Source organism: Neopsephotus bourkii, unplaced genomic scaffold, assembly GCF_033783945.1.
Source record: "Neopsephotus bourkii isolate Nb327-2 ecotype Australia unplaced genomic scaffold, CSIRO-AGI_Nbou_v1 NB_1433, whole genome shotgun sequence".
Lineage (NCBI taxonomy): Eukaryota > Metazoa > Chordata > Aves > Psittaciformes > Psittacidae > Neopsephotus > Neopsephotus bourkii.
In genome coordinates, this window is record NW_026901910.1 from 3126293 (window position 1) to 3151082 (window position 24790).

The following is a 24790-nucleotide window of genomic DNA, read 5'->3' on the forward strand; positions in this document are numbered from 1 at the left end:
GCTGTTGGCATCAGGCTGCAGGTTTGGCTGGAGAAATGCTCTGCTAGAAATCCTTTCTATAGCTTTTCAGATGCTGCAAACCAAACCCCAGCTGCGCTCACCTGGCAGATTGGCAGCAGCAGCAGGGTCAGGGGGAGCACTCAGCAGGAAACACGGCTGCGAGGAGCTATTCAAAGCACTGCCATTGACGTGGGATTTCTGGCACAGGTAAGCAAGTAAAGATGTGAAGCCCTGACAATGGAAACCCTCGGCTGTGACTGTGTAGGGAATGTGGAAGTAACACTGTTAAGGTTGCTCTGCCTTGCTCCTAGAAAGCATTGCTGATTTCTCCAGGAAACAGCATCATAAACTGACTGGTCCAACGTTTTCTATGGCTGCAAAAGGAATTAATCTGTCAACTGGGACTCAGCTGCAATAGCAGGTGAATCCTGTCACAGCTCGAGGCAGGAAGGCATCTAGGTGAAAAAATGCCAAGGTTTTCTTTAAGCTCTCACTTTTAGTGCCATTATGGGGTTAGCCTTAAGAAAAAGGCCTTGGTTTTTTCTCTTTTATTACTCTTGTGATAAATTAAGAGGCAATAAAATGTTATGAATCCTGTCCAACTGCAAGCCTGACTTGGTGCCAAGTGGCAAAAAGACAGTAAATAACTAGGAAGAGAAACCTTCCTTGGTCTGAAGGTCGCTGCATGTACAAGATCTGTTTGGTGATGGCCACCCTTGTGCTGTTTATTGAAGGATTTAACACAGCTTTGTGTCAGGATATGGACCAAACGTGTTAAACTCAGTTTAAAGCAATGTGCAGGCAGAATGAGTGTTAGTGTTTGAGAATGCTATAGTGAAGTGTGGGACTAAATGGGGAAACGGGACTTCTTGGCCAGTGTGTCAAGTCATAGTGGGGAATTGGGGCCCTCCTATCCCAAGATGAGCCACAGAACACACTAGCACCTCAGTTTCATTGTACAGTAGCCATTTCAGCAGCCTCCCTGGAACAAAGTCAGGGAGGAACAAAGTACAGTAGTCAGCAGCATTAAATTAAATAAATAGTCATAAATACACACTACTCTCTAGTTGCTGAGGCATGTTTTCCCCAATTGTACCTTGCTTTCACACTCGCAGATGTCTCTTTTATAACCCGTGTTCATCTGTGTTCATCTGTGCTTCTTCAAATGTGAGTCTCCTGTGGGTTATGTTGTGTTGTGAAAACTATAGGCAGGGTGGGAGAAATCAGTGGGTTATGTGGATGTGCATTGGAATGTGGGAGCTTGGGGGGGTTTTCCTTGGACTCCATGAGGATAAGATACAAGGAGCAGTTACTCACCCTTTTGTCCCCTGCTCTTGCAGCACCCATTGGAGCTAGAGACAGCAGACAAGCTACAGCTGCACTGTTTGCATACAGGGGAAGACGCAGCTGACTCCCTCCTGCCATTCAGAAGGTGGGAAAATCCTGGTGTTGAACAAGGTGGACACTGAGGACCTCACGTGTCACCTAATCTACGTGGCTGGGTAAGATGAAAAAGCACTGATTAAACATTCAGACAAGCATCCTGTATCCCAGGCAGTCACAGTGGGTTTGGGTACAGTCTTGCTGCCCCTCTTCCTCATTTGCCTGCTAACAGGAGTCCAGAATTATCCCCTAGAACAAGTGAAAAATCCGTATTTAATGGATTTTCATGTCTTTTTAATGCGGCTCTACCACCTGACTTGCTTAGAGAGGTAGAGCCTCACTATCCAGCTTACAAAGGATACCAGTCAGATACCTTACACCACAGATACCCTCCAGATCTATCCCTGCCATCCCCTGATGGTCCCTTTTTTCTTTCCTTTTTTTGGTCCCCGTGACCCTTCCTAACCTCTCCTGGACTTTCAGAGCCCTTGTTTCTATATAGATACAGGCATGCAAGATAAGAAGCTGTCCTTTCTCTCCCTACATAGAGTTCGTAAGACAAGGTATGAGCAAAATTGTCTCTCAGACCAGGGGCAGGAGCGAAGTTTGCTGAGCAGGGGAGTGGGAGCAGTTGCAAATCAATGCTAGTTTTGGTTTGCTTTTCCAGTTGGGGATACTCCCCCATCACGGGGAGTCACACAGGCAGTCACCCTTTCAGCACCGACGTGGAACTTCAGCATAGGGATGGCTCAATGGCAGGGGCCCAAGCACATGGAAAGCAGAGAACTACAGGGGACACTGTCAAAAGGATGGAAGCGTGCTTCCTGCAGCATGGCTCTCCTCCATCCGTGCACCTTGTAGGCAGATACTCCCCTCCCCACCACCTCCTTGGCTATTAATGCACTATCAATAACAGGAGGCATGAAACTAGTGTTTGGAGAAAGCATTTCAGCTCACTGATGTGCTGTGCTCTGCTCTCTGAACCAGGCTGGCCGGCACCACAGTAAATAGCATCTCTGCTCCAAGAAGTACAGAAGGTGATTGCCAGCGAGAGACGTTCTTTGCAGACCTACAGCAACTCTCATTGCAGCCTCCTCTCTGAATGTGGAATAGTTTTGCAAGGGATTGACAGCGCCTGCCAAAACCTCTCCGCCCTGAAGCCAGCAAGGTAAGAAAGTTGACAGTGTCCCCTTTGTGTGTATAGATAAATACAGTCACCCAGGGACCTTCATGCGCAAGGGAGGGGTGGTGGGGGGCACTCACTCTGATGCTTCCCTTTGAAACAACGTAAGACAGACAAGAGACAGGCAGGAATATTACACAAGGGTGGTGCACAGGCCCAGGGGAGCACGCTCCGAGGTGCCCCTAAGCACACCTCAGTGCCGGGAGAGCACAGCCCTCCCCATACACACACACAGCACACTACCACCGAGACGCTCCATTTCAGCCAGTGTTGGAGGTCAATCCTTCCTCTCGATACGTAGGCTTTGTTTTGTTTTTCTCTTAAAATCTGTATATAATATATATATTTATATTCTGTATATATATATATTTATATATATATATTTATATATCCTATTTACACATATTGCACACCGTCCTCTGGCCTCCTGCATTCCTGCCTGTTAGTGGAAACGTTTCCGTTTCTCCTCTGGATCTGACCCGAAGTCCCGGGACCCGATGCCATTCTGAAGATTTATTAGTGAATCCTTCATCTGCAAGACAAGAAAGTTCTCCACTATGATGCCACCCTAGAGGTGAGAACACATTGGGAATTCTTTCCCTATTGGTGCCTCCTTCCTCTTATGTAAAGTATTGATGCCATAATCTGCCAGCGGTGCATTGGGGGTGGGATGTACAAGCAGGGACTGGGAAGATGGGAGCCCATAAGAGGGCATTCTCCCACTTAACGGAGATGGGGTGAGCTGAACTGAGGTGTGGGGTGAGCAGCCCTCTCCATAGGGACTAAGGTGGAAGCAGGTATGGCTTAAGGAGGACACAGTGACCCTCTGATGTTACCTGATCTAGAAGCATCACCGAAGATTTGATGATCTCGCGCCACTTCTGTAGCTCTGAGTCGTGATACTTCTGCTGAGATTCTAGTAACTGGGCCCATTCTGTCTGAGACTGGGGTAACCTGTCAGGCAGAACATAAGCAACAGTGAATCCAGGGAAACTGAGGCTGAGGGGAAGCAAAGTGGATTGGGGGAGTGTGTAGAGTCTATCGATCAGTTTGTGTCTTTTTACCATAAAGGGTAAAATGTTTTCTGGAGCACAAGTGCGTTTACACATGCTTAGCGTTTCCTAAATCGGATACAGTGCTTCTCTGTGTGAATTAATAGCAAAGATGTGCCTTTTGCAGAAGCTGCTGTACTGTGGGAGGAACCAATGCGGTGTGCTCTCATTGCTGGGGACATGTGCACATCCTGGGAGATGCAACTGTCTGGTTGCCTTTAACCCTAGACACAGTGGGGGAGTCTATGCAATAAATCCTGCTCCCAACAATAAACTCAGCCTGGCTGTTGTCATGCTTCCTGCAAAGGAAATGGGGAAATGCTGTCATGCAGCATAGAGCTTTACACATCTCAGCATACTATACTGAAATAGGATGTCCAAAAAGCTTTGGACAAGGCCCTGTGCTACCAATTACTAAGGAAATTGAATCAATCTGCAATCACGCTTCCCATCTACTACTGCCAGCAACTGTGCCCTGTGTTCTCTTAGTGATCATTCTCTTCCTCCCATGCTCCAACAACTTCCTGACATCTGGACCTGTACCTTTCACAGCACTTATCTAATAGCTGATTATGTGTCACAGGCCCAAATCCTCCTCCCCAGTACAAACCAAATGAGATAGATAGATAGATAGTACCTCTCCTGCAGTCGCAAGCCCTGCCATGCCGTGAGTGTCTGTGTAGTATATTCTAACATCCAGAGCTTGTAGAACAGCATCATGTTGAGAATGACCAGCAGCACCAGACTGGGAATAAAGAGAACAGGTCATTAGGAGCACTGCATAGCCCACTGCTTGCCAGTCACACCTGAGGCCTTCGGAAGGTGTCAGGTCCACGCTGTATGTGAGTGGGAATTTAATTAAATTAGATTTTAATCTAGTTTAAAAGCAAAAGGTGATCAGAACCCAAAGCTTCACCTGGTGGGAGAAATGTATAAGCAAGGAAGACAGGAGACAGAAAGACAGGGATGATGGATCAGACAGAACAGGGTGGGTGAGTGGATGAGCTGAATGCAGAGAAAGGGAAGGAAATGGAAGAGTAAAGAGGTAAAAAAAGAGAAAGACAGTACCTGAAACAGATCCTAATGGGAGCAGGGAAGAGAAAAGGGAGTAGCTGCAGGTTAGAAACAGACCAACACAGAACAGGAGAAACAGGGTTGAAGGGAGAGGGCTTAATAGTGCAGAAGATACATGGGGAGAGGAGGGAAGAAACAGTGGGAAGAGAAGAAGAAGGACAGATATCTAACTGCGTGCCTGCAGCTAATGGTGGAAGATGCTCAGCAAAACATGAGCTGTGTAAGCAAAAGACAGCACAAGGCTGTCTTCTTATCCTCACATCACTTTACTTTACCTTACCCATCATTACAGCAACCAGCTGCGCTGCCGCTGCAAACCTCTGCAGTCTTTATCCCCACTGGGAAAAGGGAAGGCAGCAAGGAGCTCAAATTGAAAAGAAACCTCAGTCTATAGCTCAACTTCTCCCCACCTCACTAAAAGGCGAGTGGAGCTTAAGAATGAGCCCAATTTCTGCTGTTCCTTGGGGTTTAACAACATACTTCCATTTCTCTATGTGATGAAAAACCCCACTGTGCCTGCACTGCTCCTGTACCACCTCGCAGCGCCTGCCCAGCATCCCCTGCAGCACCAACACATGAAAGCTACTTACCAAAAGGCAAAGAAACAGTAAATACACCTGGGGTTAGGTATAAAAACCAAGCACAGGGATAAAAGAGCTCCGTTTGAGCACACATCCAGCCAAGTCCAAGACTAGCCACCGTGAAAGGCAGTGGCAGAAAAGGGACCCGAATCAAACATAGTTCCTGCTGCTGAACAATAAAACCACGCTGATCTCTCTTGCTTCATGTGTTTTTACCCTTATTTTGCAGAAATCATCTCTAAATGGTCCAGCTTCTTTCTGAGCTATTACCCTCATCAAAACCACTGCCCAGGACCAGGCCCAGATAGGTTTTGCCAGACCAGAGGAAAGAAGCCACAGCCAGCCTCCTCACATACAGTGAGCTCTGTTAAGGTAGTACAGCACTCCCAGGGAGCCTGGCATGGTCATCTTTCATCATAACAGCTAGTTTGGTGGCAGACTGCATTAAATGACTTAAATTAATTAAAACCAAAACCACAGTTTTTTGATGTCACTGAAAATCTCTAAATGGAGTCCCTGAAATAATAAATACTTTCTACTTGCTGGAATTCTTCTCTTTTAAATACTGACTTAAGTGATTTATTTAAGTACTTCATTTACTTTAAGTATTTGTTAAAATAAGATCCAGAACCTATAGAGCCAGATCTGTGGCCAGCTAAACACTGACAAAAGCTGGGATCAAGCCAAACAAAGGACCTGATGGGACACGTGGGGGAAATCTTAATTCATTCTTTTCTGCCTGTCACTGCTTTTCCTTCCTCTGTGCCGTGCAAAGTTTGGGACTAGAGAGGAATATGTGAGAGTAAAAACTGGCTCAGGGGAGCACAGAACACGAAAGGACCAAAGGTGTTAAAAGGCTGACAAGGAAAGCAAAGAAAATCACTTACACAAAACTGATGACAAGGAGCAGCTTGGAGACACTCTGCAGGTGGAAGCCGCTGGGGCTTTCCTCAGGGATGTGCCGTGTCTGAGTGGAACCTGAGGAGACAGATGAGGTCAGGTTAGGAGATGCTGTCCAGTGGGGAGGGCGTCCCTTTTCCCTCTCTACCCACCCCTCCATCTCATCAAATCCAATCAACCCACTCCATCCTCCCTGCCCTGGAAAGCCCTGTCCCCTCTTCCCATTACCCCTGCACAAAGCAATGAGGGATGCTGCCGTTCCTTACCTGCCACATGCTTGATCCGATGAGCAACCTCCTCGTCGGTGGGGGTGGTGACGGGGCTCAGCACCTCCTCCAAGTGCGGCACCCGCAGGTGGGCATGGGCGCGTTTCCTCCGGCGCACGGTCGATTGCTTGCTCACCTTCTCTTTGGGGGATTGTCTGTGCACCTCAGCCAGGTACGTGCTCTCTGTCTTGGTCAGCTCACTCTCTGCACAGGCAGCAAGGGGAAGTGTTTAATAGGAGTGGCCTTGGCTTTGCAGAGATACAGACTGAAGCCCTCTAATGGCACAGCCAAGAGGCAGGGTCAGAGAGGCCCGTGCCAAAGGATGCACAACACATCATAGAATCATATAACCAATTAGGTTGGAAAAGACTTTTAAGATCATCAAGTCCAACCACTACCCCAGGACTGCCAAGACCACCACTAAACCATATCACTGGGGGCCTCATCTACATGGGTTTTAAGCACTTCCATGTCTCAGAGTTCTTCCCCGAGAGCAGCCCTTACTTGGAAATTATGGCTTATCGTGCAAAAAGCATTTAAAAATGTGTTTTCCTATATAATTGAAAAAGCATACCTAATACAGCCTTTTAAGCATGAGAAACATACGGCAGAAGAACCAGCAATGCATTTACTGTTTCACCCTCCAAGGCCTGATCCTGGGTAGGCTGGCAACAGGTATGACAATGTCATGCTGCAGGGATGCATGCATAATCTATGGAAGGTGCCACCCTCATCAATGCTCTTACCCAAGTGACGGAAATAATCTTCTAGGCCACTCCAAAAGTTCTTCTCAATGAAAGATTTCACCAGCCCCCAAGGCTGTTTCCTGTAACGCAGCTCTGTGGAAACCCTATGGGAAGAAAGGAAAGTCATTATCCTAGTTTTGCTTCCTGAAGGCGACATCAATTCACACTCCTTTGCCAATAATAAATGAGAAATAACCCTGCACACTGTTGGTTCTGGAATGGTCTCAGCCCTTCATGTTTCTCCAGAAGCACTGCATGAAAAGGCCTTCCAAAGGTAATGGCAGGAAGGCACCACAAGAGCATCCCCCAAGAGGACTCCCAAGACCTTCAGCCATGTAGCAGGCAGGCATTTACATTGCTTAGCGATGCCTATAGCTTTGCCTGGCATCAAATTCCTCCCCTTGACCCCCCAACCCCAGGCCCTTCAAGTATGTCACATGTTGATTGTGTGTGACAACCAGCCCTGCAAGCCACTGCTTCCAAAGAGGAGGCAAGAGAAGCCTGTAAAGGCTCCCCCTGACCCAGCTATAACTCCTCTGCATTGGGTCTACTGCCTGTCCAGTGTCACCATTGTAGGTTATTACCCCTGTGGCAACTCTTCATGATACAACAAAGGCCAAGTTCTCCCCAACCCCTTCTAACACACCAAACAGCAGAACTCCCACCCAAAGGTGCCTTTTGGCCATCAATAAGGCTCGTTTCATCCCCCAAGAAGTATACCTGAGTCGGCTTTTGTTTCTGGCAACACGAGTCAACGTGTAGCGGTTAATGGTGTAGAAATAATCGTGGTAGGGGACGTCGTGAGTTAGCACCTCTGCATCTATGACATAGCACTCGCTTTCTTGGCTGGCTTTGTACATTGTCTGCAGAAAAGACAGCATGCAAGGCAACTATTAGTCTGGTTAGAACGCGGCTTTGATAGATTGGCACCTTCACCACAAACAGGAGCCTAAGCCTGTATCCACGCTCCATCTCTGCAATTCCCCTGTGAACATCTCACCTTTAAGGGAAGGCATGCCCAAGGAAAGCAAGGGTTTCACTCAGGTGTTTCTCAAGGGCACCTTTCAAAAGGACCATTCAGTCCCAGCAGTTCAAACCCCAGCATTTTGTACCAGAGATGTAGTTACATACACTACCACACGAGGACCAGTTCTTTGGGACCTCATTAAACTCATGTCTGGCTTGTCAGAGAGCAACCTGATCTAAAACGGCCCTGCTTTAAGCAGAAGTCCTTTCTAACATATATGATTCCGTGGCTCTAAACACTGCAGAAACATGTCAGTTATTTCTTTAAGGTGCTTCTGATCTGATTCATACACCAATCACAGTTTTTCTTACAGACCCCTTCCATGTACCTCTGCAGCGAGGACACAGCAAAGTGCACCTCGGTGCTTGCCCACAGCATGGAATAAAATGGTCCTTGCCTGCCTGACAGTGTGCTGCTCCCTTTGCCCATCACTTTATAAACAGGTCACCTAATTGTTCTCACCAGCCTGGACATCTCTACATAGAGCTGTGAGAAGCACTGGTAAGACAGTGTCTTTCTTGTGCCCTGCTCATGAATAACATGTGCTGGACTGACCACAGCTCAAAAAGCACCAGCCTGGGTAACACACACAACTGTTAGCATGTGCTGGCTTGTTCCCAAACAACTCTGCTTCTGCTGGAAAATGTATGGCCTCTCCCTTGCAATGCAATCCAGTGTAAGTCTGCGATTAGCTATTCACGTCTGCAGTGATACTGGATAGCAAGCTAATATAAGAAAAACGGGTAAAGGAAAATGGATAGGGAGAATGACAACATGCAAAGCAGCATGCCCAAGACAAGGAAATCAACCACAGCTGTTTCTACAGAGCATTACACCCCTGCTCCCTCTTCCACATACCTGTGTCTCAGTGACAGTGGCAGTTTTGGGGGCCAAAGGGTTGGTGAGGGTAATGGTGTACAAGATCACTCTGGTCTGATTGCCATTTTCTTCTTTCTTCCAGGGATGAAAGATAATATCTGAGAGAACAAAACAATATTCCCTTCAAGTAACTGGAGAGGGATCTTGGGTCAGTTCCTTAGGGAAAGGCATGACCATATAACCATGCTCAGGACATAACGCCTTCAAAGCACTAGAGCTCAACTGAGTGTAAAAGATATGTCCTCAGCCTCTCCCCCTTTCCCTGCACTTGGAAGAGGGGAAAATACCCACATTTTATATAGAAGACCTATCTCCTTCAGCTTTAAACCTCCATTTACAGGGGAAGGAGGACTACAGCATGCCAAGGGATACTCTCTTTGCATCACTGTCTGTGCCAGTGTGTGGTATGGAGCTAGAAAAGCTTTTTCCTCACACTCTTAAACCTTGAACACAGGACCAGGCCTTAGCTGATGCTCAGAATTAAGAGCCTGTTTCCCCCATACAACTAGACAATGCTCTTAGAACATAAAGCCAGACAGCTTACCGGAGAAGCGGCGCTGTTCCATGAAGTCCCTCTGGAACTGGGAATCCGTGAAGAGCAAATCATACAGCTTGTCTACGCTGAAGTTGAACACCTCATTCACATACTGCCGCCCATTCAGATCCTCGTAAAAGGCTTGGACTTCCCCTATAGGGAAACAGGCCCAAAAAACTCAGCCATGATCCACGCCAATATCAGAGGCTGCGCTTTCACAGCATCAGGACATTGGTATGAGTGAAGAAGGAACTCAAAAGTTGGTACTTGTAACCCTTTCCCTCCAATGACCCAGGACAACGGTTGGAACATCGGAAGTGGTCATTTAACTACATGGATTATTTAAGGGACATCCTTCCAAATGCCCCACATCCCCAGGATGGGAATTCTTTGCATCTTCTGAACTCTTAGGGTCCAGAAAAGGAATTCAGTATTCAGTTCCTCACTGGAAAGGATGGGAGAAAGCTGAAAACAACACTGATGACACAGCCCTTCCCCACATACCTTCATCATGGGTCTCTGAGGAGTCACTGAGCTCAGTGGGAATGTCTTCGTTGTCATTGAAGTCTAGGGAAGGGGAGTTCACGGGGCTGATGATCTCTATCTTCTCTGCCATGATATTTGCAATGCCAATGTCTTTTTCCACAGGACTCTCTGCCACTGCCTCCTCCTCCTCTGGTAGCACTCCATCAAACTGCAGCAAGGAGAGAGCACAAGGGCAAGGTCAGCACTTGGGAACAGGGTGAGTTCTGAAATCTGCACATCCTTGAGCCAATTTTCATACCTTTGGCCTCAACATGTCTGGATATTAAATAATAGAGAGGGGAGGAAGGTCACCATACAGTGTTTGTAAAACACGTGGACACAGGGGATCACCTCCTCTCCAAGAACCACATACAGCTCAAGCTGGGGATGTACACAAGGCTTTTTGTTTGTTCAGACAAGCACACCAACACTGGGTTTGCTACCAAACAAGCCCTGTACAGTTAGGAAAATCTCAGGTTATATGCAGGGTGTTGAAACTGGTCCTTTCCAACCCTAACTATTCTATGATCTAAACAAGGTCTGCTCTGCTGTAATACTAGCAGGGTACACGCTGTTTCCTAGGGAATAATTGAAGGCAGAGAAGAAATTACAAGCTTTTTATCTCCAACATCTAAAAACACTCAGTTTCCTGGATTTTAGGACTTCAGACATGCTCTGGACACCTTTTCAAGGCCAAAGGCCATGCTCACAGATAGCACTGATTCAAGTACCAAGGTTTGTTGCAGTGGAATCGGGACTGAAGGGTAAGCACCAAGGATGATGAGCTGGATCCCAGAGGAAAGGATTACTGCTCCCACTGCAACAGAGGAAGCACTTACCGAGGCTGGTGCTTCACTGCTTCCCGTGGATGTCAGTGTGCTGGCAGTGACAGATTTCTTTGGCAGCTGAGGGCTAGCTTCTGGCTTGGCCTCCATGCTGCTTTTGGAGGAGCTGTCGTTGACTTCATTCTCTTCCACGGGGATTTCTTCACAGTAGCTGAGACGCCACAGAGAACACAGGTTTTTATGTTTACCCCTCTCAGTACAGCTACAACTGGACACACAGAGCAAGTAAGAATATTTCTATGAGGATTCCAGGCTGACTGGGAGCAGAAATGGCTCAGTACAGGGGATATCAGCACTTTCGGACCATGTAACACACTGACTGGCCTTGTGATGGGATGCTTTGGCATTTACAGAGTTGCTTATCTAGCCCAAAAAGTAGAGAGGCAGGCATTTCATCCCTGCCAACTTCCATGAGGAAATGTTGTGCTTTCAGCTTTATTGATACTACACATTTAAGGGCAAACACTTGGCAGTAACCCAGCATCTCTCACCAGGGACAATCAGCAGTGTGAGGGGTGCAATGTATATCAGGACTCCTGCTCTCCTGAAGCCATCTTTTCTTCATCACAGGCAGTTTACTCCTCCTCACTCACCCCATTGTGTTGAAGTCATCGTCAGGAGGCACATAGTCTTCATCATCACTGGTCAGACCCAGCTCGTTCCCATAACACTGGTGGACAAAGTGCCAGAGCTCCTTTGGACAGAGAGGCTAAAGAGCGAACACACAACAGCATACGTTTTCACCTGAGAGCATCCTTCCCATAGTTACTGCATGGAATTAAGGCAGGAAATTTTTAACCTAGCTCCCAAAAGTAGCAATCAAAAACATGGGGGAAAAAACCCTATAATGAGAAAGTTTTATCCAGAAAAATGTGTTTCACCTTCTTCCCACATGCACGCTAATCCACATCGGGAGAAAAGGACCAGGTTCTTTCTCCCTCTCTTTTGCCAGGCACGGATCCTACATTTGGAAAAAGACTTCTGGAAGTGGTTCCTGTCTTTATCTCCATTCCCATTTGCTTTGCCCTTGAAAGCAAGGACACTGAATTTTGTCAGGAACTCCAAAAGAGTGCTCAAATGACAGCATATGGCAGCAACACAAGCTGCCCAAAGCAAAGCGATCCTTTGGCATACCAACTACTACCCCCATTTTCAGGACAGGGTATTCTGGGTGCCTGATTACTTCAACCTTCCAGCATGGTATGAACTCAAGCCAGAAACATCCCAAAATGCTAGGGGCACCGTAATGTCAGTTCATGAGGGTTGCTCCTGCAGGGAGGCCAGAAATACTCAATGGATTGTGGAACATATACTGGGATCAAATAGAGGATAAGTGGGGCCCCTTCACAGCAGGTGCATATCCTGCTTTATTGTACAATCCAGCCCACTGAGCCCTTAACCCTACCTAACACTGGCTGGTTTTGGGATGCCCTTTTGTGTCCTACCTTGAAGTCTACACATAGACTTAGTGAGAGCTTTGCCTGTGCAATGAGCTAATTCTGTTCCATTTTTAACTGTTTTCTTCGGGGCTGATTCACTTGAATGATGGACCTCAAAAAACCCTCCTTCCTAAGACATCTGCTTCCACACCTCAGCAGAGGCAAAGTGGGATCTCCTGCACGTCTGCACATAGACAGAATTCCATCTTAAGAGAACTTCACCTGCAGTGATGTACCTGAACACATGTGCTTACTGTCCCTATATCTTCTTATGCATATACATTAGTTGCATCTGCATATATTCAGCACCTCCCTTCACCACTGAAGGGCTGGTGTCCGTACCTTGTCAAGGAGAGCATTCTGCCACAGTCTGAACATCATCATGTACGTCCTGTCTCGAGCCCCAAAGGAAGTAAAAAAGTGCTGAATGGGAAAAGATAAAGAGAGAAATCAGCTCAGAAAAGGCCCAATGAAGGGAAGAAGAAACAAGCCTGTTCGGTTCACCTCCCAGTTCACAGGACTAAGCAAGCCACACAGCACAGCTGCTTGGTTTTGGGTACAAGAACTGAAGGCCTCACAGGGAGGCTGAGTGCTTCTCACCCAGAGATGCTTAAACCAGGAGAGAATCAGCTGCAAGTCCTCTTGCTTGCATGTGAGCACAGGAACAGTTCTGTTTGCGATGTGCTACCAAATAACCCAGGTCTTCTGCCTGTTCCCACACCCCACATATGATCAACAGCCTCAGCCTGAGGTCTGCAGGAGCTCTACACCTTGGTGCCTCCTCTGGGGCTCCAAGTAGCACAAGCACTCAATCCCATGACATTCCCTGCCCTGCCAGCCGTAAGGGATGACCGTAGAGGTGGAGGCTTCAAGGATGTACCTTTTCAGTGTCAGTGCAAACTTGGATGGCATTAGGAATGAGCCGTGCTGTTTTTTCCTTGGTCATCGAGCAGATATCCTTCAAGCGAACCGTCAGCTGCAGTCAGAGCCATGCAGAGAGGGGAAGGCCAAGAAACAACACAGGTAAAGATGAGGGAGACAACAGGAAGAGTGGTTTTAAAGCCACGTCAGCAGACCTGCTGGCACAGAACGCGTGCAGCAGGGTGACAGCCTTACCAGTGTCTCCCAGCGGAAGATGTTGCTGTAAAAGCAGATCCAGTTTTCAGAGAGGTAGAGGCGGCCCTGCAGGAGAATGTCTCTTTGCAGCGCGCATGAGTAATCTGTGGGTGGACAATAGAAGGTCATTTAGGAGCACTAAAATCAGGAGATGGGACAGCCTAAAGGTGAGGATCAGCAGCAACAGCGAGAGAAGAAGCTACTCAATGCAGTGCTGCAGAAAGCCAAAGGCAGAGCCAGAAGGAACAGAGCCACAGCTGCTGCTCTGTCCACTGGGTTACGATTCCTCCTAAGGGCACGTCACAGACAATCTCTCTTACTGACTCATGATCTTGCCTTATTATCATCCCATGTACTGCAATGTGTCTTTTCCTTTTTGCCTTCTAGTTCATTTCTCGCCCATTTTAAGCATCCTAAACCATTTCTATTCCCCTGCTAAGAATGTGCACTTTTCAACAGGATGAGACATGGTATGAGCTCATCAGTTACATAAAATCAAAGAACAGATGCAAGGCACTGGGCAGTCACTAATCAGCTGCAAGGCCAAAGGCTGAATGGATATGGGAAGGGCAGTCATGTGTGAATAGGGAGCATCAGGGATGTTCGAAAATAGGGATGCTCAGCGCCACGTATGCAACCCTGACCAAAGGAGGAAGTAGCTCCAAGGCTGACACACTGTCAGGTCTGGGGGAGCACTGTGGAGGAAAATGTGCTCCTCGCATCATGATGGAACAGAGCCATAGCCAATACAAATCAATGTTGCTGTCTCTGAAGCGAAATGGATGAAACCCATTAGAAATGGTGAGGAATGGTTCCATCTGTGCACAAGAAAGACACAATGGGTTTGTTCCTTGGTGGCGACCTCTCTGAAGAGCAAGCTGCATGCATGTGTGTGTTGGATTTCCTCCCCAAAGCATAGGCTGCACCTTACCTACGATGAGGCGCTCCGTGTCAGGAAGCTGCTTGAAGAGTTTCCTGAAGTCTTCATTCCGCTGTTTGTAAGTTGGACTCAATACCTGCAAATAACAGAGTGCCTGTTAAAGAGAGGGGCAGGCATGAGCACGGAGAAACGGAGTGGGAAAACGGGAACACCTTGGTAAGGAGAAGGGATCGGATGCACTTACAAAGCGTGAGGCTAGGAGCTCCCACCAGGGCAGACACACAGATGGGAGGATTTGGGATTTAGAGCATTAAGTGGGAAGAGGAGAAGAACCTGATTTGGAAGAGCAAGTACAGAGTAGAAAAGCTATACCCACATCAGAGGTAGCAAAAAGGAATCGTATGGAAGCTGGGGCTGCAGGAGAAACCTCTTTTCCTGCAATCCTACACTGCATAAAGTATGACATATGCTTGCAGTGCATCAGTTTGCCACCAATCCCCAGCTCTCCCAGGAACAGCACAGCAACACAGGAAATAGGTGCTTTAGTAGAGCTGCAGCCCTGCCAAAGGGACTTGAACAGTCACTGTCACCAAGAGCTCAGGAATACTGCAGTCACCCCATTCCTCTCCCCATCAGGTCAGTCAGTGAACCACAACTACCCGCTGTACACCAAGAACACTCCTATGGGGCTCAGAAGATGCTCTCACAGGGACTCAACTGTGTTTCGCACTCATTCTGCAGACACTTGGCCTCACGGTGCTGTTGACTGGAGGGAGCCCAGGAGCTGGCTTCTCTCTGGTGTTTATTACCCTATAACATGCCTCTGCCCCTGTCAGACCCCCTGCACACCATGCCCATGCTGACAGCTGCTCAAAGCAGCCAGGGCATTTTCTGAAGGCAGAGCTGACCAAAATAGAGACACATCCAAATGCAGGAGAACCATATCTCCCACCTGATCCATCATGCTCTTTCTCCCACATGTAGGCAAGGCAAAGTAACCTCGAGTACAACCTCTTCCCTCCCTATCTCCACTTCCATTCAGCGACCCTCTCCTATCTCTTCCAGCTGTGCAGTACAAATCTCCACAGGAGAAAGGGAACTTCCCCAGAAATCAAAGTGATTATAGAAGAAAGCTTCTCATCTGAACATCTGGAAAAGATCTTGGTCAGAGATGGGCTCCAGCAAGAACCCCAAGGCCACGATTTCCTGGGACAAGAAGACAGGATGGAAAAGGAGCCGGGGGAATAGAGATTACAATCAGCTCTGAGCTTTGGGTTCAGTGTGTTACAGCAACCCAGCTTAGCAGAGTTTCACGTGGCAGGGTGCTCCCCTCCCTTCCCTGCAGTAAGGGATGCTCTGACCTAAAGCCTGCACTACAGCAGACACCTCAGCTCAGCACCAGAGCTTCTGCTAGTGACAATCAGTTGGGTTTAGAGACACTCACAGCCGGGAATTCATCTGATCCATATTCCTGTGACAAGTCGACAAACCCGTCCAGGTCCCTCTGCAGACAGGGCAGCTTGTGATCCAGCACCAGATCCCAGAGAGACCCACACTCCAGCAAGGAATCCATAGCGCTCCCACTGCACAGCTCCCCGTGCTCCCAGTCAAACTTTTCCTGTTCCTGCTGTCACCGCTTCTTGTTTAGATTCAAAGTGAAAAGAGATGGAGCAGCTTGGCAGGGGTTTACGTGCTCACATTCAGGTCGCCTGCCCTAGCAGGCTCTGTACATCTGAGAGAGGGTTTGCCCTCCAGAGCACTCTGCAGAAGCAGCTCATTGGGGTAAGCGTGATGGCAAGCAACCTGGGCGCTCCTCTGCTCCAGCCTCACCGCCTTCTTGCTGTGGGCATCCCTTGAAGCAGCACAGCAGAGGTGCTGGTAGCCTGAGCACTCCCAGGCAGGTCAGTGCAAGGCATGTGCAGCTCCCAACCAAGCTCCGATGCACAGGAGCTGGCAATTGATACAGCTCCAAACACCAGGACCAACAGCTCCGAGGCTTCAGCTTGGGTTTGGATCCACCTTTTTCAACCAGAAAGCAGTTACTCCCATTCCTTCAGTGCCTCCTCTCTCTATTCCCTCTCTGTTCCGAAAGGCAGCTCCCGGTCTTTGTTACGGCTTCTCATGGAAGGATCGGGTGGGGAAGATCCCGAAACGACTCACACATGCTTTAAGTCACTGTAGCTGGGTAATGCTGTCGGCCAATGCCCTGCAGTAACCCAGGCTCAGCCCTGCCTCCCAGCAGATGTTTCCTGTAATGGAAAGTTGCTGGACAGAGTGTGCTGGGGGTGGCGCGAGGGGAGTAAGGAGAGACCGGCCTGAAGAGTATAGGGATGAGGAATCAGGCATGTGAGACACACACAGCTAAGAATCCTAAGGGCTCCACTATTCCTATATGTGTTTCTGAGCCCTCTCAAAAAGCACCGCTCTCTCTAGGTTTCATCCATTATTGGGTCACTTTGGAAATGAAGGACTCCAGCAAAAGAACTCCATGCAGGTCCCAGGATGATTGCTTGGAGCAATGGAACTCCCTATACCCCCCTGCCCCTAGTCCCCAGCCTATCCATCTCTCTGCTCAAGTTCAGAAATGAATAGGTAAACATCCACACTATGGCACCAGTGCTGCTCACCCATGACGCGGAATCCATGGAAACGAGTATCCTGAAGTAAATCCTCATCCTTCCTAACAAACTGGGCACACAGATCTCAGAAACCAAAACACCAACCAACCAACCAAGCCTATGCAAAGCCACTGTGTCATTCCAGGGCCAATGACTGCAGTTTGCTCCCTGACAAGAGCTCTGTCTGCTCAGACGCACCACAAAAGCATTGCTAGTGCTAGACAGCACACAGGTCTCCCCATTTAACTCTACCAGAAGGAAGCAGTGCATCCATCTGCCACCCAGTGATGAGGGAACAACAAGCCTGGGAAGGACAAATAGTGAGGATTAGAGACATCTGTGAGGCACCTGCATTGCTTTACTGAATGGCCCTATTTGGGATTACTTCCAAAAAAGAACCCACCAGGATGCTTCTGTCTGCACATCCACCCACCTCTACTGCAGGGATGAATGACACAACTGATGGGAAGAGCTAACCTGGAGGTGGAGACAGCAAACATTAACTCTACTGCAAACAGACAGAGACAGGACAGGGTGGCACGGTGAAGGGGGAAACAGGGAGAAAAGGGTGACTCCCAATGGCAAGAGCTCCCTGTTAATACATAAACAGATCTTCCAACAGGAAACTTAGGGCAACTGTTGCTGGGGGATGGCATCTGACAGCACAATAACTGGGATAGGTACAGCCTGGTTCAGCACAAGCCACAGAAAACAGGAGAGATGGAAGGGGCAGGGAGAAAAGGGGGAAGGGAAATCTTATCTGCTTTGCACAACTGATGGACTTGCTGTTAACCCTTTAGGGAATTAGATTTACATTGCTTCCAGACAACAGGAAAACTACTGGAAAAGGACAGCATGCATTCCCCCTCTGACAACAGTTCTGCTATGCTGATTAATGCAGCAAAGAAACTGGCCACCTGTCCCATAGCATTTGCTCCAAACCCAGTCTGCTCTAGGAATAACAGTTCTAAACCAGGGCCTCTGTGTCTGCAGTTCCTCACTGAAGGCATGAGAATCACCTCAAGGACTTCTTCCCACTGTTAGTGAACCTACCCATCCCAGTCATGGTCTGCTCTCCCACCATGAAGACATGGATACAGAGCAAAGCTTGAGCGTTTGCTCTCAAACTGATGCTCTTCTCTAAACCTCACACCTGGACCAGTTTGTGTTTGTCCTCTGGAAGGCAAAGCAGAGAAAGCACACCAAGACCAAGCCAGGGCTGCTCTGCCAAACCAACCCGTGGTTCACGCCTTTTCTCCCACTCCTCAATCTGATAGGGATGTCAATCCCAAAAAGCAGTAGTAGGATCAAAAGGGGAACACACAAGGTGAGAGAAGTTGGTAGCATCTTAAGGAAAAAGTAGACAAAAAAGGCATCCAGGAAAGGGAAAAGGAAGGACTCCAACTGCCAAAGAGGACAAGGACCAATTGCCAATGCTACAAGGACAACAAGAGCAGTTAAAAGCAGCAAAACCTAAAGTAATCTTAGGAAACTGGCATTCTAACCACTGATGCTCTAAGGATCTTTAAGGACTGCGTGCTGTTTGAGGCAAGGACTGTATTTTGGTTTGTATGTATATAGTGGCAGTGCTGAACTGGCACAAAGACCAATGTGGAGAGTGTTTGCTCTGAGCATAGTGAAGTTTATGTAAAATCAAAGTGGTGCAAAGTGAATAAAGGAAATCATAAGGGGTCGCCTGCACACATTCATTTCTAGAGCTGCTCTCAGTGGGGAAAGGAATAGAAGAACCAGAATGGTCCAAACACCAGAATAATCCTGCCTGGAAGGAGCTGGCAAAGAAGGGAAACTGTATCAAGGAGATACATTAGCACATTTGTAATGGTAATAATACTGCCAAGTAGGATTGACTTTGACTGCCTTCCTGGAGTTTGTGGCCCATCTACATCGCTGCTTTTATCTGACCAGAATGTCTCTACTAATAGAAAATGGCTTGGTTTTGTTTGCTAAAGGAAAATATTTGGGAGGGGGGGGAACCACAAAAAATGCAGCCAGTGCTTACTCTCCGGATGTACTGTCTCTCATGCTGAAAATATATGGAGGAAAAACAAGAGAACAGAAAGATAAGATAGAAAGAACATGAAAACACAAGAGACCCACAGAAGCAGACCACAGCAAAGCATCATGCAGCAGGGTATGGATCTCAGCAGCTACAGTAAAAGCAATAATAGCAAAAAAGTCACCTTTAGCCATGGCCACAGATTCTCATTTTTGCCCAGTCTGCCTCTCTCCACATTCCCCTCTCTGCCACATATCCACTAGTCTGACCTACCGTGGTTTATCCTACATTCTTAACGCCATTACCTCCACGATTCAATCTGCTCCTGAGAGCATGGCCTTTCCTGTCCTTGCTACTATCCTGGTGCTGATTATATACAGCAAGTAACTAAGTGTGCCTCTTGTACCTCTGTCAAATCTGAGTCAGCCAAAATCACTGGTTCTGATGTCTATAGGAACATTCCATGCTGCTGGACATGGGATGGCTGCTGCGTATGCCAACTATCTACTTTAGAGCACTCGAGCCATGAGGGTTTAACTGTGCAGAACGACACCGACTGTGGGAATTAGCACACTGTGTACTGACAGCACTGCCACCCATGCTTGCAGAATGAAAACAAGAGCAAGGCAGAAGCAAAAGAGTTTTGCTACAGTTTGTTAGAGAGAAAACAGCTCCTCTCTCACCCCACACCACCCTGAGAGATGCAATGGGTTTGCAGGGTGGCAGCTCTGTCCGTCACATCAGGACCAACGCTGCTGGGAAACAGTAAGGTACAGGATGTGGAGATCATCACAAGAGTGACTGAAAAGACAAAGCTTGTGCTCTCTGTCTCTGGCATCCCTTCCTTCAGGATGCCAGTTCTGAGCCATTTCCATCTCTTCTTGGAAATGGTCAGTATGCCCCAGTGCCATTGCAAAGCCCCTTTGCACCTTTCCCCCCACCCAGGTACCCAGCCCATATTCACCCAGGGACAAGAGAAACTGGAGTACTTACATTATACCAACTCTGGCTTTTCTGTAAGGACAAAATAAAAGAGAAGCATTAGTTAGCACAGAGATCTTAGGATCCAAAAGAAAGATGGACAGAGAAACTAGGTCCAATCTGGTTTGTATAAATAGTGAAGTGAAAGTGGGGTTAAACAGATTTCAATGGTATGGTCTAACAGTTATTTCCAGTTACAGGAACAAAGAACAAATCCAGAAGCACAAGTCCATCATAGGAAACAATTCAGGCTAACGTGTGCATGTCCCCATGCACGCACACACACAGCCTGTGCTCCCTTCTGCAGAACAGCAGCATCCACTAGCAACAGGGGAGCTCCTCACAGTCATCATCAGCCATGCCTTTGAGAGGCTTCATCCTTGCTGGCCAGGTAGCAAAAACCACATTGCACTGAAGGGACCCTGTGCAAATAAGCCCTTAAAGAACTACTAGGAGAGGCAGGGACACAGTTCGTCTCACAAAAGCCATCCAGCAAACTTTCAAGAGCATCTTTTCAAAAGGAGCCAGGAAAACTGCTGAGAAGAAGGGAAAAATCACTAGAAAAGCTAAGCAAAACAAGAAAAGAGAGGCTGGGATGTATTTTTCCCCTCCAGAATTTCAGTGCATAGCGTTTTGCATCATTTCACATGTGAATTTGTTTGTCTTTATCATGGCATTTCAGATGGTTTGAGAGGCCACACGGCACACTGGAGCACATGAAAAAGCCAGCTCAGGTTGGAAAGCCTCACTTGGCAGTTCTCAGCTGGAGGTGAGATTTACCTGCACAGAGACAGCTTCACACTCCCACTCCAGTCAGGCTGGCTTTCCAATGCCAGGACATAGAGCAGCACTGGCAATATAGGCGTCTCCCATTTTAGGGTGGATTTACCCGAGGGCAATGAAGCTTGGGAGCCCTGTAGCCTTTTACTACTACATGGCTGTGCCCATTCTTCTCCCCCAAGCAGCAATGCACATCCACATTGCACATGGGAGAGCTGAGGCAATACACAAGGACAGAAGCAACATTTCACTGCATTTCTTTCTTTGAAGCTATCTTGCTTCTGACCCTTGGACTGGGAGTGTTTGTCACCCAGTTTGGAATATGAAGGGAAACGGACTGTTCCCCAGCTTGTGACAGAGCCTGGGGAAGCTTCACTCAGAGTTAAGTTCACATTCACAGAGACACAGAACTACCTGCACTGGGATAGCCCGCAACAGGACCAGTGATGTACAGGATGTTTATTAGAGGAAAGTAAGTAGTAAGTGTTAATGAGATCAGATTGGACCAGAGACTTCTATGTAGACATGGGGATGCTTACACTGCTCTTTCTTTACACCCCCCTGCTTGCAGTTCCCTCTGTTCCCTATATGCCACTCCCGCAGACAACCCTACTGGCATCTGGATCTCATTCCTGAAGGAGTCCTTGCAACCTTGGGCATTGCTCACAGTTTCACTGCACTGGTTTCTAATGCAAAACCCCACAGTAACACAGTACATGCCACAGGCAAAAATACAGGAGTTTGATGCTAAAAAGAACACCCCTACGGCCTTTCCCCAAATCCTGGGGATAGGATATGAACTGAATACACAGTATGGCTCATTAACTAACCAGAGGAATTTCCTTTTACTTCCTACACTTTTCCATACTTGGCCATACCCTCCATTCATAAAGGGTCTGGTTGAAGTCATCCTTCTTTGTAAGTAGGACATGGAAAAATGCCTTCTGGAATTCAGCCTGTACTAAAAAGAATTGGGGGAATTAATCTTCAACCATATACACACCACCTTGTCTGAGATGGGAGTGGTTCTCCTGCAGATCTGTTCTGCCATCTGTTTGCCTTAATGAGCAAAAGGCATAACTCACAAATTCCTAGGGGAAAAGGATGCATAATCAAGCTATAATTGGCATAGACAAAACAGAGACACCGCTATCGCTGTGTCTCCTAAATCAGGGTGCACATGCTGCGGTGTCAGCACACTGCAAAAGGATTTCATCCCCCTCTGCTGCATTAACTGCAGTAACTCTTTTTGGCCCCTTGTATTTCAGTGTCCCCAAACTTCAGCTCCTCCATAAAGCAGCTCTGCAGCTCCTCCTTCCTTAAGCTCTTCCACACAATTATACTGACATCCAAGCCTCATCTTTTGCCTCCACTCAACATGAGGAGATTCCTTTCCCCTGACCTCTGTTTTGCAGGTAAAACAGTCCAAAGACAAGGGAGGCTGAATCCTTATATCTATCTTTAATATTATTTACCTTCTTTTTTAACTCACTTAGAATATAGGGGATGTGAATGACGAAAACCAAGAGACAGTGTAATGGAGGGGGGTAGGGGAAAGAAAGAAAAAGGAAAAACATATTCTTACTTTGAGCAGGTTAAGTCTGTCATACTGGAAAAAGAAACCATAAGCATTAGAACTGAAAAGAGAAAAGAAATAAGTAACAGAGGAATGGAGTTGCACACAGAAGAGGAGAAGATGTAACTGAGTTGCAGAGACGATGCTACTGGCGCAGATACCAGAGTTCACAGTTACATGGTGGCTGTAACCAGGAAGAACTTGAGGAAGGCAAAATATGGGTATCTTCCATGAGCCTTTAATTAATATAGTGTTGCCTCTAAATCTTCATAGGTTAATGGTATTGCATATACTGCTATGGAAGATTACAGCTTTACAGTGCTAATAGGAAGCAGTGGATCACACATACAAAGTTCAGCCTGCTAACTTGATGCCAACCCAAGTTGCCACCTTTCAGCATTACTGGGAGCAGGATCGCAACTCACTCCTACTACTTCCAGGGGAATGGAAACCTTTTCCAAGTGAATGACATGCCGTAGAGCTCTCTAAGCATCCCTAAATCCATTTTACAATTGGGAAAGCAGAGGGACAGAACCAGGGTGAGGGTGGAGCTTGGAACAGATTCCAGAGCCCTTTCTCCTGACCTTCTTCCAAAGTCTATGCTATTCACCTCACTTCTAAATCCCTGTGGCCATGTAACTGAAAGAAATTGATGACATTTATTCCTAAGTCCCTCACCCTGGTCCAAAATGACCAGTATTTCATCACCTACTACCTACAGGGGGATTATACCACCCAGTGGAAGGGGTAAATGAGAAGACACAGCCAAACTCTTCTCATCAGCGCACACTGAAAGGACAAGGTGCAACAGTCATAAGCTGCAGTAAGGGAAATTCTACTCGGGTAGGAGGAAAAAGCCTGTTCCCAAGAGTGATTAAGCACTGGAGCAAGGGCTCGATGAGGTTAGGAGACCTCCAGTCTTGGAGCTCTGCACACCGTAGCTGGCCAAGACTATAGAGCAACCTGTTCTAACCACATCAACCCTGCTTTGAAGACAAGAGACCTTCTGAGCAGACCTAAGCTGTTCTACAGTCTGCAGGGCTACGTCAAAACTCACGTTTTCCCCTAACCTCGGATTTATCCTCAGTGTTCATTATTAGCTATAGACAGTGGGAAGAATCTGAAGGATTTACAAGGGAAAGGAAATCACTTTTAACAGTGAGCAGGAGAGTTGAAAATACGCATTTCATTGCTGGCTGTTAGCAAAAGCGGGGGTTTTTTACTAAGTTCAGAAAGCAGCAGTATTTGCCAGTAAAAGCCTAATGCCGACACAGGCCTGTCGGTGGTTTGGTGCATGCCACATAATGGACACTATGGCAAAGCTCTTTCTCCAGGACAGATCTCCTGGAGATGTCATCCAGTGCTTAAAAACTCCTGGCGAAGCACTCCCTCTGATGGTAACGCTGCAGCACGACAATTGACACAACGGAAAAGAGGGCAGGAGACTTCAAGCAGATCTGTCAGCAATTGTATAAACACAGCATCAAACTCATGGGCTCAAGCTGGTTCATTTCATTAGCGAGACAGGTTGGAAAACGAGACCATTCTTCCTGCACAAGACGGGTGGGGAGAGGAGAAGAGGCTGAGAAAGGAGATGCTAACATCTTAGGCTCTGTTCCTAACCTCTCTCCCTGTCTTAACGATACCATCATCATCTGTGTGGGGAGAATCAGGGGGGTCATTACACCCGAGATTCCTCCCTTACACCAGAGAAAGCCACCTTGGGGAGCACAGTGAAGAAACTGACACTGCTGTAGGCTCACCTTGTGCACAGACCATGGTGAGCAAGGCAGCAGGCTCTGACACAGGCTTGGGGAGGCGATGCCCAGGATCCCCTTCCCTTTGTGTGTTGTCTTCCTCGCACTGGAACTCACCTTGAGGTCCACTTCCCTCTTGTTTCTCTAATTCTCTTAAAGTTGTTGGGTTTTTCCTCTCGTCCTCATGTGCTGCTCATCACAGTACCACTATGCATACATCTGACATATACAGCACTCCCTACCAGTGTTCTTCCCATCAGTCCCTCTCCTAACAACCTTCATAGCTTAGGCAAAGCATCTCCAGCTTACCACGACCTGTCCTGACCCACACACCTCTACTCACCAGCAATCCTTTCAGGACTCTTTGCTACTCCAGACCTGCATCTTCCAAAGAGCTTCTTTCACACTGTTGTGGTTTAAGCTACAGTTACCAAGCACAAGACAATCTGTCTAATAAAAGACATAACAAAGCTTCCAGCAGACACCAGCATCATGCAAGGTCAGGCTGGATACAAGGGGCACTACAACTAAGGAAAAACAGTAAGCCAGCACTGCAGACTTCACTGCTCTCTGAGGACTCGCCTAGAATGAAACCTAAGGCATCAACAAGGGAAAGGCCAAGGCATTGAT

General features: G+C 47.5%; 1 protein-coding gene across 13 annotated transcripts in view; it reads right to left on the reverse strand.

Moving 5' to 3' along the window:
- Positions 1 to 699: 699 nt before the first annotated feature.
- GRAMD1B (GRAM domain containing 1B) overlaps positions 700 to 24790 on the reverse strand; it is a 109639-nt gene continuing 85548 nt past the window's right edge. For 7 of the 13 annotated variants that reach the window (XM_061368482.1, XM_061368476.1, XM_061368481.1 and 4 more), the window contains 18 exons: positions 20060 to 20080; positions 19070 to 19093; positions 14483 to 14567; positions 13552 to 13655; positions 13316 to 13411; positions 12778 to 12858; positions 11590 to 11705; positions 10991 to 11204; positions 10131 to 10320; positions 9636 to 9779; positions 9071 to 9189; positions 7906 to 8048; positions 7186 to 7289; positions 6440 to 6643; positions 6161 to 6251; positions 4256 to 4363; positions 3403 to 3520; positions 700 to 3098 (listed from right to left, as the gene is read on the reverse strand). In XM_061368482.1, the coding sequence (XP_061224466.1) occupies positions 3009 to 3098; positions 3403 to 3520; positions 4256 to 4363; positions 6161 to 6251; positions 6440 to 6643; positions 7186 to 7289; positions 7906 to 8048; positions 9071 to 9189; positions 9636 to 9779; positions 10131 to 10320; positions 10991 to 11204; positions 11590 to 11705; positions 12778 to 12858; positions 13316 to 13411; positions 13552 to 13655; positions 14483 to 14567; positions 19070 to 19093; positions 20060 to 20080 (2052 nt within the window). In that variant the 3' untranslated portion in view covers positions 700 to 3008. Of the gene's footprint in view, positions 3099 to 3402; positions 3521 to 4255; positions 4364 to 6160; positions 6252 to 6439; positions 6644 to 7185; positions 7290 to 7905; positions 8049 to 9070; positions 9190 to 9635; positions 9780 to 10130; positions 10321 to 10990; positions 11205 to 11589; positions 11706 to 12777; positions 12859 to 13315; positions 13412 to 13551; positions 13656 to 14482; positions 14568 to 15875; positions 16120 to 19069; positions 19094 to 20059; positions 20081 to 24790 lie in introns of those variants that run through there. The other 6 variants (XM_061368479.1, XM_061368477.1, XM_061368480.1 and 3 more) reach the window with 6 other exon arrangements.